This window comes from Nymphaea colorata, chromosome 2 (assembly GCF_008831285.2).
Source record: "Nymphaea colorata isolate Beijing-Zhang1983 chromosome 2, ASM883128v2, whole genome shotgun sequence".
Lineage (NCBI taxonomy): Eukaryota > Viridiplantae > Streptophyta > Magnoliopsida > Nymphaeales > Nymphaeaceae > Nymphaea > Nymphaea colorata.
In genome coordinates, this window is record NC_045139.1 from 2938063 (window position 1) to 2955400 (window position 17338).

General features: G+C 36.5%; 1 protein-coding gene across 1 annotated transcript; it reads left to right on the forward strand.

The window, feature by feature from the left end:
* Positions 1–1743: 1743 nt before the first annotated feature.
* Positions 1744–16837, forward strand: LOC116248004 (26S proteasome non-ATPase regulatory subunit 2 homolog A-like). The gene is made up of 25 exons (XM_031620537.2): positions 1744–1942; positions 2096–2196; positions 3451–3571; positions 3657–3716; positions 5290–5357; positions 5485–5527; positions 6258–6323; positions 6568–6606; positions 6681–6763; positions 9019–9133; positions 9277–9351; positions 10491–10652; positions 11469–11576; positions 11656–11760; positions 11833–11973; positions 13381–13485; positions 13607–13825; positions 14009–14122; positions 14198–14413; positions 14502–14561; positions 14975–15088; positions 15204–15289; positions 15668–15776; positions 15861–16039; positions 16365–16837. Exons 1-25 carry the CDS (start codon positions 1838–1840, stop codon positions 16435–16437), a joined length of 2667 nt encoding a protein of 888 aa, XP_031476397.1. The 5' UTR covers positions 1744–1837; the 3' UTR covers positions 16438–16837.
* The last annotated feature ends 501 nt before the right edge of the window (positions 16838–17338 follow it).

Consider the following 17338-nt stretch of genomic DNA (forward strand, 5'->3'; position numbering starts at 1 on the left):
TCAACAATTGTTCTTCCCATATCTCTTGAGCATGGATTTCAAAACGCCTCCAAACTTTTCTCTCTAAATAATAATGTTCCCATCGACCTCAGGGCGGAAACCACTTTCTTGCTAAAGCTGCTTAGCGTCATCCACCACCACGCACCAGCAGGCTTTACTGGCCAACCATCCATATTCATACACTCACCGGTGAAACAACAATTAAAATATAGAAACGTCCGCTTTCTTTTATTGGTAAGGTTATCATAATATCTAGAAACATACATAGTCACAAATAATGTCTCGGAGTTTTAAACAGCGAGGTTTTTCTCAGTCATAATACAGCGAGCTTGAATAAAAAAAAATATAGTAAAATTTTAAAATTAAAAAAAACTAAAAATAAAGAGAAAATAAAATAAGTGACACAAAAAAATGTGTTATTAAAAAATACAAAATAGAAATGAAAAAAAAACTGATTGACATTAAAAAAACTGGAAAAAAATGAAAAAAGTGAAAGAGACAAAAAAATGTGTTTTTTTTTGTTTTTAACATTTTATTCAAAAAAACACGTTTTTTTAAGTTTTAAATGGTCATTTAATTTATCGCATTTTTTTCACTTTTTTTTTCAAAAATAAAAAAACGCGTTTTCTTTAACTATGATTTCAGCTTCTCAAAATTTCTTTTATCTGGAACTCTCCTTTAACAGTTTCAAGAAAAGAAACTTGGCATACTCCTCACTTGGTGGACATGTAAAAGAGGAAACTGAAAAAATCATCTGAAATTGATGTGCTTGCTTGTTAATACATTGGATGTTCAAAATATAGTCACCAATAAGGTTTGAGAGTTTTAAACAGCAAGCTTTTTTTTCAGGTATAATGTGGCGGACTTGAAAAACAGAAGGAAAAAGAGAAAAAATGGTATTTAAAAAAATAAAAACTAAAAATAGTGAAAAATAAAATAAATGAAAAATAATAATACAAACATCAAAAGTAGATTTGCAACAAATAAAAAAAAACTATTTGACATTAAAAAAATAAAAAATTGAAAATAACATCATTTTTATGCTTTTTTCTAAAAAACACATTTTTTAACGTTTTAAACAACATATCGTTTTCTCACGTATTTTGTAACTATGGACTTCAAACTAACGATGTATTGCACAGTAGCAGGCCATTTTCATATATATATATATATATATATATATATACGATTGCGTCCCTTCGCCCCTGCTTGGTTTGCCAAAAAAAAAAATTACATATCCCCAATATGGACTATCCAACGAGGGATTCAAATGAACTTTCGTCAATGTTAGAAACTGTAAAACGTAATTTAGTGATACATAGTAATATTAGAAAAAATTGCAGCTAACAAACTTTTTTTCTTGATTTAATAGAAGTGGAGTTCACACGCTTATTTATTTGTGAGAAGTGTAGACTTTATCACAAAATCACAAAAACCCGTTTTTTTTTAATTATAAGCTAAGTTAAAACGACAGTCGAAATTTCCTTACTTTTTACCCAAAAGAAATTTGTAATATTATTTTATTTATATTCACAAATTCACAATCAGCATATTTAGCAAACAAAACCGACGCCACCAAAATAAACGCGGGTCAGGTTCCGTTCGGGTCAGGTTCCATCTGTACCCGGTCCGACGCCACGAAAATGAACGGGGCTGGTATTTTAAATGCATTTTCATTTTATCGTTAATTTAGCGCTTTATTAATCCGTTATTCACACGGTAAACCGGACTTTCACAGTCTGCTTTCCGGCATTTTGCCGAGCTTGTCTCCTTGAACACGTTAGGTTTCTTCTCTGTCGCTCCTCTCTCTCTCTCTCTCTCCCTCCCTCGCGGATCAATGGCGCCCGAGCCTAATCAGAGCGTGAACGGCGAACAGGCGACAGTTAAGGTTCCGTCCAAGGATCCCAAGAAGAAGAAGGATGAGAAGAAAGAGGAAGATTTGGTAAGTCGAGAAAAGAAACTGAAGGGAGCAAATTGCTGCTTGACTAAAAACCTTGTCTTTTTTTCCTCTTTGTTTCGATAGCGTACGGTTTATTTCGGCGTGTTTGATCTTTTGTTGTTGCTGATTTTGTTGCTTTTGGTGTTCGATCTACAGTCGGATGAGGATTTGGCTCTGAAGCAGCAGCTCGAGCTCTATGTCGAAAGGGTTCAGGATGCCGACCCCGGCGTCCAGAAGCTTGCCTTAGAGAGCATGAGGTACGTAATGGTTCTTGGGGGAGACTCTTTTCCGTCTTTCTCGTTTCTAGGGTTTGAAGCTTTGAGTTGTATATTCGATGGTTTGGCGGCTGAGTTCATTTTTGTGGGTTGGTCTTGGTTAGTGGTTGTGAGAATGACTCATGATTTTAAATTTTGGTGGTTGCCGTCGCGAGGAAAATGACCACAATTTGTTAAAACCTATCGCTGTGTATCGTTCAGAGAATAAGGGATTGTGCCCGAATGGTGATTGAGTTTTGTGGTCATGTGAGGAGAGTTTCGAATCCATTTTTCTGTTTTTGTATTGTATGCAACACATGATTTTGTTCCCCTGTGTCAGCGCATACAGTATAATGTATATCAGAAGCTTGTAAATAGAAACATGTTTGTGTTTGTTGTTTTTCTTTTTATTATTATTGTGATCAAATATCTTCTGGATATCCTTAGGAGCACCTGTTGTCCCATGTCCAGTGCCATTTTCAAGCTTGTCCTAGTTCGTGTACATCCAATGTTTAAGTTATAGTTTGTCATGGGCGATCTATTTTGCCCCATTCCACTATGCTTTTCAGGATTCACTACTTCAAAGTCTTTTTCCTGTAGTAGTGATAATAACTGAATGACTTCCTCGAAAGGACGTCATAACTGATATTCTTTTGATTGGAATTGTTCGTGTCTTCCTGCTAGATTTATTTTGTAATTTCACTGTTCAAGACTTCAATCTATAATGTGCTCCTGAGGAAGCCACTGTTGAGTGTGACTATGTCGTTTTTAATCTAGAGAAATACATGTTCCTTGTTCATCCCTTTGAATAGATTCTCTGCCGACTACATACACGAGATGAGAATGTAGATTGGTTGGTGACTGCACCTTGTGTGGGAGAGCTGTTTCTCTGTGTTTGCCTGTAGACCTACCGTGTTATACCGGTTCTGTTGATGCCGTGCCTGAAAACCCGTCTGTATTTGTGTGAAATGCATAAAATTTGAGGGTTTGCCTTTTCTGCCACATGGTATTCCTTTCAAATGTGGGAGCACTCTCTACTGTAGAGGTGAAATAGTAGAAATAGTTGCTCCAATAAGGAGGTCATCTTTCACTAATTGAAGATTTTTGAGGTTGATGGCAGTGTGTTGGTGTCTATTTGGTTATGACTATTGTTAAATCACTTTTTTGCATGAACTCATGACTGCTAGATTTGTGTTCTCTTATCTGTTCTCCTTTGAACAGATGTTGTTGATGTCTTATTTATTCTGCTGCTTGCAGGCAAGAAATCCGTACATCAACAAGTTCCATGACTTCAGTTCCTAAACCTCTAAAATTCCTTCGTCCTCACTATGGGACATTGAAAGCTTTCTATGAGACCATGGCAGATACAGATCTTAAGGTGGACCTCATCCATTTTTATCGTACCAAGTTGCAGACTTATAGTTAAATAGCACAGAACTGAACTTTCTTGTATTGCATTGCAGAAATATCTAGCAGATATACTTTCTGTTTTGGCCTTGACCATGTCTGCTGAAGGAGAAAGGGTATGTGCTGTCGTTTATGTCTATCACTAGGATGAGTTATCTCATGTACCATCCCTTGTATTTTGTGCAGTTACTAGAGGACCTAATATTATTGTTACTACCTTTTTTATGTTTATGGCCATCCTCTTCCTCATCCTGTTACACTAAAGAGTGGAGGCTTCTTGGCCATAACACTTTGTGATGGCAAGGGATATACTCTAGAGGAGCATAGATTCTGTTTGAAAGTTCTTGGTTCTTGCTGTTGGTTAAAAGGTCCATATACCTATGTTGTTAAGGCACCACCTAGGTGACGTCTATGCGTGGTCTAGGCGCCAGTTCACACCCGTCGCCTAAGTCCATCACTTAGGTGATGGGTGTGGTGCTGGTGCCTAGGCTGGCGCATAGGTGCACCTAGGCTGGAGTAGGCGCCAGCATGCCTAGTCCATGGGAAGGTATATGCCTGTAGTTTTATTGTATATACTATGCACAGTCTGTTATAATGTATAATATATGTACAATCTGAAATAATGTATATTTACACGTGTTGTATATTCATGTGTTATATATGTATATTAGTACAATCTGAAGCAATTTTTAAAGTGGTTCCATCTGCAGTTGATCTATTACAATGTATATTATATGTACTGATTTGTACAATCTGTTGTCATGTATATTATATGTCATATGTAGAATGATACAATCTGTCGTAAGCTTGTAATGTATATTATGTGTACTGAATTGATACAACTGTTGTTTGAAATGATTCAAATGAAATAGTCTATAAGGTCTATAACTGAAATAGTCTATAAGAAATGCAAGCATTGTGTCCTGTACGTAAACAAGAATGACGTGCCTTCTTTTTTGTGTGTCGAACTAAGGCATCAGCTAGAATAGAACAACACAGTTTTCCAGTATGTAACTGGAAGTGTTAGTCTGTCATGTAACAAGAACATAACAGTTTTTTCGTGGCTTACTTTTTGGCTTTACTTTTAAACTGTAATCATTCAATTAGAACAGAACTGAACAGTTTTTCAAGTTTGACTTGGAATAGAAGCTTAAAGTTCGGTCGGTAAGTACATAATTTTATTATGTAATGGTTACAGTTGACATAACTAAAAAAAAGAAAAAGAAAAATCGGTCTCCTTTGTTGCCTAGGCGTGCCTAGTCCCGCCTAGGCACTACGTGCTGCCTGGTCACCTTGACAAAATATCCATATACTGGTAGTTTTGGTAGAAGAAATAGGTAGAGAAATGATGGTTAGAAAGGAGAAAAATAAGGGATCAGGTGACCCGTGGGAGGTAATTTGGGTTCCGTGTGAAGTGTTTATTTTATTCATACTCTCAATAGTGTCAAACTATGTTGAGCCAGCTTTTTGGCTCATGGTCAAAACTTAAACGGTTAAACCTAATTTGAAGAAAGCAAATAATATTGCGGTATATTGCAATAGGCCTTTATATCTTTACTGTTTTAGTTGTTTATGTTGCTGGCCTGTCGTCATTCTTTGCTGCTATGTTGATGTATTGTTTTAGTTTGTGCTAGTTATTGTCATTTTATTCTATTTTTGGATCATATCATGCCATTTGTGGTTTTTCAGGAGAGTTTAAAATATAGGCTGTTGGGGTCTGAGGGTGACATTGGTTCTTGGGGTCATGAATATGTAAGGTATGCATCTCAGTATACACTTTTGAAGCAGTAACTACTCAAAATTTTGCATCGCTAGTTAACTGTGCCGGAGACCCTTTTTTTATCTAGAAATTGAAGTGTTCTTTCATGTGGCATTATTTTTTAGGAATCTAGCTGGAGAAATTTCTCAGGAGTTCACAAAGCGACAGGTGTGTTTATTTCTCTAAAAACTCTTTCCCAAAGGATGGGCCATGGGTTTGACTCAATTTGCTGATAGAAGATATTCTAAACCTGTCTTAGTTATCAATCATATAATATATGTGAGCATGTGATGTGAAGAAATTGTTGATTGTTTCTTTCTTGCATCTGCATTAACACTCTATTGGTGAGAGACTTTATGAATCTTGTGAAAAAACTGTAGGTAGTTTAACCTAGATACCTGGTTTAATCTACTGGAGCTTAATGGAACTGGGGAGTTTATGCATGAAATAATATTGATGTGCCTGTGTAATTTATATGACTTGATGCTTATGTGACAAAAATAATTTGTTCATGATGTAAGCCTTGCCTCTGTCATTTGCCTGATTGGGCGCTTGCATGAAAAATGGTGCCTGGGTCTTTGGCATGCTAAATATGGTTCAAGCTCGATATACGACCACTTTGACTCTATTTGAAAAAAGTTTACTCTATGGCCTTTTTGAAGTGACTGTTGTCTTTGTTGGGTGTAATTTAGTTTTATATTCTGTGTTGCATAATGAACTATGTGCCAGCACAGTTACATGCATCTATTTTTCTAGGTTCTAGGCCCTAAGTGGTGAAGAGTTTGATGTGCTTTCCATCTTATGAAGTTGAATCTAATTTATTGTGCAAGTTTTTTGTTAGCAAGATTATGACTTGTGATGGCCAAAGGGTTCACCAGTACTGTTGTTCTCTTGACAGGTTGATGAAGCTTCAATAGATGATCTGATGGAACTGGTTCAACAAATTGTGGCTTTTCATGTGAAGGTATTTTTTCCATAAGAATTGGTGTTGCAGTGCATTATGCAAGGGATTTATCTGTTTCTTTGTGTGGTGTGTGATTTTTTATGTAATTATGTGTACATGCCTCATCTGAAAGTTAAATTTCGACATGAGCAGTATTTTCTTTTCAATATAATTGATGTTGAATGGATGTGGTCATGTGTACATGTCAATAGAGCTTCTCATCTGCATAATGCTAACATTGTAACTTCTTTTGGACATGACGCAGCACAATGCTGAACCGGAAGCCGTTGATCTTTTAATGGAGGTATTTCTTTCAGATATTTTATGTTCATTTTCCTGGTTCAGCACTTGAAGAATTACTGACATAGTACACTGCAGGTTGAAGACCTGGATTTGTTGGTTGAGCATATTGATTCCACAAACTACAAAAGGACATGCTTGTACCTTACTAGCTTTGCTAGGTATGTGGTTGTTTCCCTGTTATGAGGAAGGTTATCTTCCTTTGTTTAGTTTTAAAAAAAGCTTTTTTTTTGAAAAAGATGTGTATAAAACGTGAAAAACAAGTCAGCCATATAAAACGTGTAAAAAACACGTTTTTTTTAAAAACACCAAAAGATAAAAAATGGGTACAATACGGGTATAATATGCCAAAAAATAAAAAACGGGTATAATATGCGTTTTTTCGTATTTTTATCAATTTTTATATTTGGATTTATTAATTTTTTTTTAAATTTTTTAAAAATTCGCCAAGATTTTTTCGAGATATACAACTTTGCTGTATTATACCCAAAAAATGCTTCGCCGTGTAATACCCGTACACGTTTTTTGGGACAATGGTTTTATTTATAGTATTGCATCAACACACATAGTGATGTTTTTTCAGTTGTTACCTGCTTTTGTTTGGTGATAATGCAAGGATAAGTTAGTTGCGTTTCATTTGTATGTACACATTTTCAGTTCTAAATTGTTTCATATGTTTATCATTCTTGGATAAACTTGGTCCTGTTGTGCCTTTGATCCACTGGAGGACTGCATTCATAAGGGCCCTCTTCCTTACGTAATCCAACTCTAATTTGAAGATGCACTTGTATAATATGATATAAATATGTTGGCTAAGAGGTGGTGGGTACTGCTTGGAGGTCCTTGTTATTTTAAGCATATAAATGTTGTAAAGTGTTAATTGCATATTGGTCAACCAATTGTTTGCCGTATCCTAAGAAATTATAAATTTATTTTTGAAGGTTAAAGTTCAAAAAATAGAAAAAATAGAGAAAAATAGGAGAAATAAAGAAACATATTTTCTATGAAAAACATATCATCCATAAATATAGGTGTATAAGTTATAACCATGAAACATTCATTAATTTAGTCATGAATATAGGCAGGAGGCAGAGTGTATATGTATATATATATGTATTATACAATAATCACAAGTTCATGCTTGTCCTGCCTCCTGCCTCCTATTTCTTTATCTCTTCTTATATTTCTTATCCTGGTAGATGTCACATATAGAAATGGTTAGCTGGTGTCTCATGATCTGTTGCTTCACCTAGGTGTTTGTATAAGAAACTTGCCAGTTAGAACGACCAATAAGCATTACTGTACTCCATTATAACTTCTTCTCCTGTAACATAACATAATATAGGCCCTTGTTTTGGGTGTACATCCATGTTTTTGCTTTGTGTAGGACTTTCAGTCAATGTTATAAAAGGCGTAGCATATCGCGTATCGGTTGGGCCGACCTATACGCTGTATCGTAACGTATCGCAAACGTAGCGTAGCGTATCGTAAAATTTAATTTTTTAATTTTAAAAAATATTTAAAAATCATAAAAAATAGAGAAAAATCTGAAAAAGTCTGAAAAAATGAACAAAAAATCAGAAATTAAGAAAAATGTATTCAAATATAAAAAGATCATCATACATAAGGAACATTCATGTGTATCAACAACACATTCAAAAATAAGAAATCAAATCTTCAAGAATAACATATAAGCATCCATCACGATTTTAAACTTGAAAATTTTATAGAATCTTAAGACTTAGAGTCTTAGGACTTGGAGTTTTAGGACTTAGATTACATCACAATTTTATAAGTTGAAAGCATATAGTTATCATCTTTCCTGATTCAACGATAATATCTCCCAAATTGATGAATCCTTGGTTATTTTTGATGAAAATGAGCAAAATCTCTCCCTCCTACGTCTATTGGAGTCCTTAAATACAAGAAGAGAGAGGGGAAGGAGTGTTTAAACTTTTAAAAAATAAAGAAATATGTGTTCTCTCCCGTATCGCACGATATGGGGGTGTATCGCCCGTATCGTACGATACGGCCCCCGTATCGCACGATACGGGCGATACGCGTACGATACGGACGCGTATCGTGTTTCAAACATGTATCGTATAGGTTTTCTTAACCTATACGATACGGATAACATTGCTTTCAGTGATATTTTTAGTATGTTTGTGATGAGTACTCGTTTGTCTTCTTTACAATTTGGTTAGGGATGAACATGGTAGTAATGTGCTGTAATAATGTTTGGTACATAATTATCTGTTTCTCATTAGGCTTATATGTCTGCATCATGTTGTTCCAGTCTATCAGCATCATTCCTTGGGCATAACTTGCTCATGGATATCTTAGCGTCTTGACTCTTGTATACTGAAGATCGATCATGTTTAGCTTATGACCGTCAGTTCTCATGTCATTCTTGCAGTTACCTGCCGGGGCCAGATGATACTGTAGTGCTTGACATAGCCTATTCGATTTATATGAAATTTGAGGAGTACACAAATGCACTCCGTGTTGCACTTTGTATGGATAATTCTCAGGTTTGCTTGGTCCTCGTACTAAATATTTGATTGGATTTGCTTTTTGTGGACAATTCTCAGGTTTACTTTGTGGTCAGGCTAATTGCTTGATTACGTTTCTTCATAGTCTACATATAGTAAGTACTTGATTTTACTTTGGCCAGTATGTTAAGCAAACATTCACTGCTTGCGAGGACATTCTACAGAAGAAGCAACTTTGTTATATCTTGGCTCGCCAGGTAATGATGGTGTTTTATATTTTCTATATCATATTTCCTTTGAAGGTTTTGCTCATGCTATCTCAAATTATCTAATTTTTTTTGGAGTACTTGAACTGCTTTTGTCTTATCCTAGAAGCCCTTAATGCAATTATGATGCATTCCAGGCACTTAGATTCAGCACCTCAGGGTCATAATTTTCCTGTAATAACATTTTGAATGTCTAACTGATTGTCCATTTTAAGGAAGTTTACATGATTATTCTTTCTTGAATGTCGGCATATTTGTGTTTGTGAAGTTGTTTAGTTTGCTTGGAATAAGAAACATTTTGTTAATAAAAGTTGCAAGTGGCCAGTAAAATAGCTGAACGGACATAAGAGTATCTTGTCCTTCCTTTCATGACATTATGAGCTATCTTTTTTACATATAAAATGGCACCTGTAAAATTACATGAACTATTGTGATGTTAAATATAGTGTGTTGAGGATCATTGGACGACTCCAGAAATCATGCCTGTTCTCTGTTGTTTTATTGAAGTTACTTTATGGGTTCTTAGTATTACATAGTTTGCTGTTTTTACCATTGTTTAAAAATGCTATGATTACTTCTGGCCTCTCATTGAATGTGTCTCTTTTAAGTCTTTCTTAACTATTCCTTTTCTGCGACAGCCAAAGATATTCTTATTTCTTCCTACTGTGGTTGAGAAGGCCTCTCAGTTGTTATGATTCACCTGATGGTTATAGTTTTCCACACTTGATTCCCAACCCTGATTATTGTGTACCTTCTGGAAACAAAAGGGATCCTTTTTCAGGTTCTAACCTAAACAGTTGTGGTAGATCCTATTCTAAGCTAATCATTGCTTTGTTAAATAATTGAAAAGAAATACTGAAAAAACTGAAAATGTGCTCCTGCGAGAAGCTTCCTAAGGATTGCAATCTTAGTTACGTCTTCTATTCTTCAGGCACACTTGCTGTATTTTTCCAATTTTGTCATCCACAGAAAACTTCATCAGTTCTCTTATTGCAGCTATTCATGTGTTTCGTTTTTCTTTTCATCTGTCCTCCTTTCTTCTTTTATCTCCACACATGACTGCAAACATTTTACTCTTTTTTTGGTTTAATTGGGAAGATAATACATTAAACAGTATGACTATGTTTCAGGGTGTCATGTTGGAGCTTGATGATGAAATGTTGTCTGGACATGAAGACCAGAGGGACTCGATGCAGGAAATTATATATAATGCTAAGTTAAGTGAAGGATATCTTGCACTTGCTCGTGATATTGAGGTCATGGAACCTAAATCTCCTGAAGACATCTACAAGGTACTCGATGCTTTTGTGCACTATTTTGATCAAGGTATTGCACAGAATTCCTCCACAGAAGCAGTAGGACTGGAATGTTTGCCATGTGATAAAATTGAGTGTATAATGGTTATTTTAAATGTTTTAGTACATCAATACACTGTGACTATTATTTCATAATTTTGCAGCACATTACTAGGCAATTATTCCCACCAGTAGTTTAGATGAAGATCTGATGCGCCAATGTCTCTTCCTGAATAACAAAGTTTTTCTATTTTTGGTGGAGAAACAAAAGATATGGCTTGTCCATTGAACATTTATGCTTGATATTGTTCATTATATATCTCCTTAGAATATTGCCAAGGATCTGATTTTGTTTTTTTTGGAAAAGCAAAAGATATAGCCTTTTTCATAGAAAAGTTGAGCTCTCATATGTTTGATAGCCTTCATTGTCATATCTACTTATGAAGAAATTGGCACTTTATGGTTTTTCCCTGCATTTGATATTTTCTTGTTAGTGGCATCTGTGAATTTGGCCATATGCACTGGAAGACTTTGTTGTCAACTGCAACACTCATTGATTATTGGCGCTTTTGTATTAAACTGTCAAAGATTTGTTTTTGGTGTTTTCTCATTTTGTTGAAAATTTTGCTTCTTTTATAAACATGAATAACTAACAGGCTAACACATAAAGCATAAGTAATATTTATACCAGGAAAATATATTCATTTACTTGTCTGAACTCTGAGATGTATGGAGACTATCCTGTTATTGTTAAGAAATTTAATGCTTCATCTGGTAATGGTGCTAACTCTTGCATTCTATTGGTTTTGGCAGGCTCATTTGATTGATGGCCGAGCTAGCGCAGGAGCTAGTGTTGATTCTGCCAGACAAAATTTGGCAGCTACATTTGTTAATGCCTTTGTTAATGCAGGATTTGGTCAAGTATGATCTGCGATTTTATTTGGACATTTTTTTGTCGGTTGTCTGTAACATAATTTATATTTTACAATTCTCAATACAGGATAAGCTGATAACTGTACCTTCTGAATCTTCAAGTGGTGGGTCTTCTGGAAGTTGGCTTTTCAAAAACAAGGAACATGGAAAAGCCAGTGCTGCGGCAAGTTTGGTATGTATTTCCTGTCTTCATGCTTGATAAGGGGAACTTGTGGAGTTGCTGATAGATTGGTTTTTGTTTCAGGGGCTAATACTCTTGTGGGATGTTGATAATGGACTTGCTCAAATTGACAAATATTTCCATAGCAATGATAATCATGTTATTGCGGGAGCCCTTTTAGCTGTTGGAATTGTCAACTGTGGTGTTCGAAATGAATGTGATCCTGTAAGTTAACATATGCAGTCTATGTATTGCTGGTGTGGGTGCAGCTCCAACTGGCAGCCAGCCGCACCCTATGTTATTCTCTTTAAAAAAATTCTCTTTGTTTTCCCTTCTCTTTATTTACAGTAATAAAAGTAAAAAAAAGGACAAATTAAGCTAAGAAACAACAATATCATTATATATATATATATATATATATATATATATATATATATATATATATATATATATATATATATACCCTCCCCGCACGCACTGGCACTGGCATCAACACCCTGCACCGTGTGACACAGTATGCAGTTCTTCTCATCTTGGTAATATATGCATTTCTTTTCAGCTTTGCCATTGCAGATTTGTCTAGGGACCTGAACAGGTTGAGCTTGGATCAGTCAGGTCTCTTCAACTGACCTGACCAGATGATCACTAAAGAGGTCTGAGCCAATGTTTTAAAACCCAGTGACTGGGGACACGATTCAGTTGTTCTCGGCTTGTGACTTGGTGACTTGAACTGGGTTATGTTAACTTTTTTTTTTTAGAAAAAACAATATATAACTGGTCTTTAAACATAAAAAGTAACAAGCACAGATCCTGTTATCTTCGAGGTGTCAATCAGATCAGGCTGCATCCTGCAAAAGGATGTGGGCCTTGCCAAACTAATTGGATTGGTTAACAAGGTTCTGGAGCCTCGTTAAGGGTCATACACAGAAGGTCATTCCAGGGGATTTGTTCTTCAACAATGTTGAATGTGGATTACATTTTTCCAACATAAAAAGTAACAAGCACCTACTGAAGCAGTCAGGGTGCTTGATAAAAATGTAATCTGTACCCACATTTTTATTGTCAGAGTACTTGTATCTTTAATAAAGTAACAAACAAACTTATATTTAATATGTATCAACTATAAACAACAATAAAATACTGAAGCATGAAGTAAGACGAGTCACCTTACTGAGTTGACTCGTTAGGGGGACAAGCCGAGCTCCTCTCGGCAAGTTTTTAAACGTTGTTCTAGGCATTGCTCAACCCTCACTTAAATTTGAATAAGCAAATAAATAATTCTAATATGAGTCTTCCTGTGTGGTCAGAATTTTATTAGGCTGATATCTGAGCTATACTGCTATATGCATATTTCTTACTATACCATTGTATTCAAGATACTTATTGCTAGTATATCTCTATGCAATTGTCTCTTCTTGCTAAGTATGCATCTGAAAGTCGTTAAACCTTTTCCTTGTATCCTTCTACTAGTGGCATTTCACCCGGTGCTCATGGTAATTTTATAATGTTTTATATGTGATAAAGAGCCAGTTTCTTGCATGGTAGAGATTTGGTGAGTTAGATGTTCAGGCTATACCCATGGATTTTTCCTGGATAATGAGAACATCTTCTTCTTGTTACTGTTTTCTGCAGGCATATGCACTGTTAGCAGAGTATGTCATGAAAGAAGATTCAACAGTCCGTATTGGTGCAATTATGGGTCTTGGTCTGGCTTATGCAGGATCTCAGAAGGATGAGGTGAATCTGTTGGAAACATCATTGCTTTCTGTTCTGCTTATTGTCATTTAAACAATGAATTGGTCAATTCTCCACATTGATATTTATATTTCTTAAAAGAATATTTTCTTGAAATCTGCAGATTCTTCGGCTTTTGTCACCAATCTTAACTGATTCTAAAGTGCCAATCGATGTCATAGCATTTAGTGCAATTTCCCTTGGATTAATCTATGTGGGTTCGTGTAATGATGAGGTTGCTCAGTCAATAATTCTTGCTTTAATGGAGCGAGAGACTGAACTTGGTGAACCTTTGGCTCGGTTTTTATCTCTGGGTCTGGGCCTTCTCTACCTAGGGAAGCAGGTAAAGGACTTTGACATATTGTATTTTCTTTGTCAAAATAGTCAAATTTTTTCATCCTTGTGCTTTGTGATTTCAACAGGTGTGTCCTTTCAAAATGTCTGCTTTAATGATTTTTGTGGTTGATTGCACTTTGTGTTAATCTTAAGATTCGGTTGAGGGCATCCATGAATTTGTCTGGAACAGGATAATGTTGATGCTACACTTGAAGTTGCGAAGACCCTGAATGAAAGAATATCCAGATATTGTCAAGTGACCCTCATGTCTTGTGCCTTTGCTGGGACAGGGAATGTTCTGAAGGTCTTCCTTCATGCTTAATTCTACTGTGAACCATATAATACTTCATAAACAGAAATAACTTTTGTCTTCATGCAGGTGCAAAGTCTTCTTGGACTATGTTCAGAGCATCTTGAAAAGGGTGAAATTCATCAGGGACCTGCTGTTCTTGGAATTGCCATGGTTGCAATGGCTGAGGAATTGGGACTTGAGATGGCAATTCGCTCGTTGGAACATCTACTACAATATGGTGAACAGAACATTCGTAGGGCTGTGCCTTTGGCTCTTGGTTTGCTCTGCATGTCCAATCCTAAGGTGATCTATTTTCTGCCAATTTGTGCATCTAATAGCTTTTCGAGTCCAAGTAGCAAAACATATGATTTATTTTGTTGGATGTTGCTAGGTTAATGTTATGGATACACTAAGCAGACTAAGCCATGACACAGACACAGAAGTAGCCATGGTAAGTTCTTTTGTTCTGGGTCATCACAGGAGCTATGTACCATTTGCATCTCTGTCCAATTCTCTCTGGAAAGAATATTATCAACTGATAATGATATTTACTGTGCAACTACCTCATTCCCATGTAAACATATGCTTCGTAGTTGCAAAATGCAAATTTATCCATACAAATGTTATTTCAGGCAGTGCCAAAGAGTTAGATTCCGAGTCCTATACTGAGAAGCTTAGGCCATGATCCTGTTAGTTGTGTCACTACCTGATAGCTTGCTCTGCAACTATCCAACTTCTCGTCATCTTTCTTTGATTAAGATTGTATGCTACCTTTAACATGTGTACTACAAAGTTTCATGCAGTCTAAGTACCTATTTTCTTTCAAAACTGCCACCCTTCTTAACTATTCTGTTCATGTTGCAGGCTGCAATCATATCTTTAGGTTTAATAGGTGCAGGAACTAACAATGCTCGTATAGCTGGGATGCTACGTAATCTTTCAAGTTATTACTATAAAGAGGCCAGCCTTCTATTTTGTGTATGCTTCTCATCTTTCTGTCAACTTGCTCTTGCAAGAGATTTTCAAAATGTCGTGCTATTGTTATTTCACTTTTTATGATAATTTTCATATTTTATTTTTACACAATGTGTAGGTACGCATTGCTCAAGGACTTGTACACCTCGGAAAGGGTTTATTGACACTTGCTCCTTATCATTCTGATCGATTTTTACTTTCTCAGTAAGCATGTTTCTTTACTCGAACTCAAGTGGCCTGCTAAAATCAGTTGCTGAGCCATCGTTGGTGCCCAGTTCCATCGATGTCTTGAAATTCTTTGACTATATCATTTCTGTACAAATGAATTTTCTCTTCTATTGGTTAAGGTCTTGTTTTTTCTTTTTCATTTGAATCCATGACTTGTCCCCGAGTTTTTTCTTTGCTTTTGAAGTTCATTGTTCTATGGGCATTCTTATTCTGCAAAAAGTAAGGTTTTTTCATGCAAAGGAAAAAATTAACAGAGTTGCTTATAATTGGGAAAAAAATTAATATAGTTGCTTATAATTGGGAAAAATTAATTATTTTGAATGTTTCTCACTTGAATGGTTGTATTTTTTACAGCTCTGCAATCGCTGGAATAATAACCCTTCTCCATGCTTGTCTGGATATGAAATCCATTGTGCTGGGGAAATACCATTACGTTCTCTATTATCTTGTTCTGGCGATGCAGGTTCTGACTGTGACATAATGAACGCTTCTTTTGCTGTGCTGGTATACGTTTTGAGGTTTGATAAACTGCTTGTCTCTTTTGCAGCCACGGATGTTGATGGCAGTTGATGAACACCTGAAGCCCCTCTCAGTGCCGGTCCGAGTTGGTCAGGCTGTTGATGTAGTTGGTCAGGCTGGTCGGCCAAAGACAATCACAGGATTCCAGACACATTCAACTCCAGTCCTGCTAGCTGCGGGTGATAGAGCAGAATTGGCAACAGAAAAGTAAGGATATTAAACATTTTTATCTTTTCAGATTGTTCAACAGTTGCCCTATTGTCTTATGTTTGTGTGAATGTCTTGGATAGTTAATTATCCACCAGTGGTTCACATACTCCCACCAACTATTCTCTGAGGTTTATTTATTCATGAAGAGCAAAAGCTACTATTTGTATTGGTATTCAACTCCTATTGAGCGATCAATAGACACAATTTTTATTGACGCTCTGGTATGGCATGCATGGACGGGACCTGATTGGTGACACTGCAAATTGGCTTTTGTTTTTTCACTGCTTGACGATTATCTTCTTTGGTGGTAATTGTTTTGCAGGTATCTTCCGCTTTCATCTGTTCTGGAGGGTTTCGTGATCTTAAAAGAGAACCCTGAATACTCTGGCCAATAAAACTTGTGAGAGGAACAGCACGATTTTTCTGGTGAGAGGCTGCATCCAGGGACATTTCCAAGAAGGCAGCTTGTTTCAAACTGATGCAATGGCGTCTGCAGAATCCAATCATTCTATCACCACAAGCTAATCGCCACGGTTTCATTGCTTCTCGAGTATTGCGTTGTTTTCCTGGCTTTGCAGATACCAAATGATCGAGTTCTGGCAGTGCTACCTGCCATGTTAGCTATTGCATCCGCACCACCACCAGTCGGCTGTTATGTCTTTTTAAGAATGAGAGTTGCCTGATCAGAACAAGTTGCAATTTCTGCCTGCTCAGAACAAATTACGTGTTCGTGACCGGTCATGCCAAGTCTTGGATAATGAATGTTGTGTATAAGATATGTTCCATTTTGCTCGAGTTCCTCTTGTTTTCCTTTCCCAGTATAGATTTTCAGTTTATTTCGGACCATTGCTATAAGAGCTTCATAGACCTACTTTGCGGATTGGCTTGATGTAGGGGTACAAAATGGATCGGATCGGGATCGATTACATGGGCATCGGGTTGGATACGCTGTTGGTATACAAAACGGAACCTCAAGTCTGAAACAAAAACTGCCTTCAAGTTGGTGCTCTGGACTTCAGGTGTATCTCTCCGTTTGCTATGAAACCAAAGAATGCGGACAAACAAGGCTCGTAATCGTGCAACTCTTGGGTTTTATTTGGCCAACATAAACATGGTCAGATACCCTCGTCGTTGAGCAAAATCCTTGCCCCAGGCCATAAGGCAAATGGTATTGTTTAGGGCAAATCGACTGGGTTTTCCATCTCAGGCCCCAGTAGTAACCTTCGTGTCTGGACGGTCATTGCTAAACGATGGCGCCGAGGGCATGAAGGGTTCATGTATGGTGTTTCTAGGGTT

What these genes read in the sequence shown, in the direction of transcription:
- LOC116248004 (XM_031620537.2), top strand. Translation starts at nt 1,838, where the DNA reads ATGGCGCCCGAGCCTAATCAGAGCGTGAACGGCGAACAGGCGACAGTT. An exon ending in AGGAGTTCACAAAGCGACAG is followed by an intron (nt 5,528 to 6,257) that starts GTGTGTTTATTT and finishes TTCTCTTGACAG; the next exon opens with GTTGATGAAGCTTCAATAGA. An exon ending in CAGGATCTCAGAAGGATGAG is followed by an intron (nt 13,486 to 13,606) that starts GTGAATCTGTTG and finishes TGAAATCTGCAG; the next exon opens with ATTCTTCGGCTTTTGTCACC.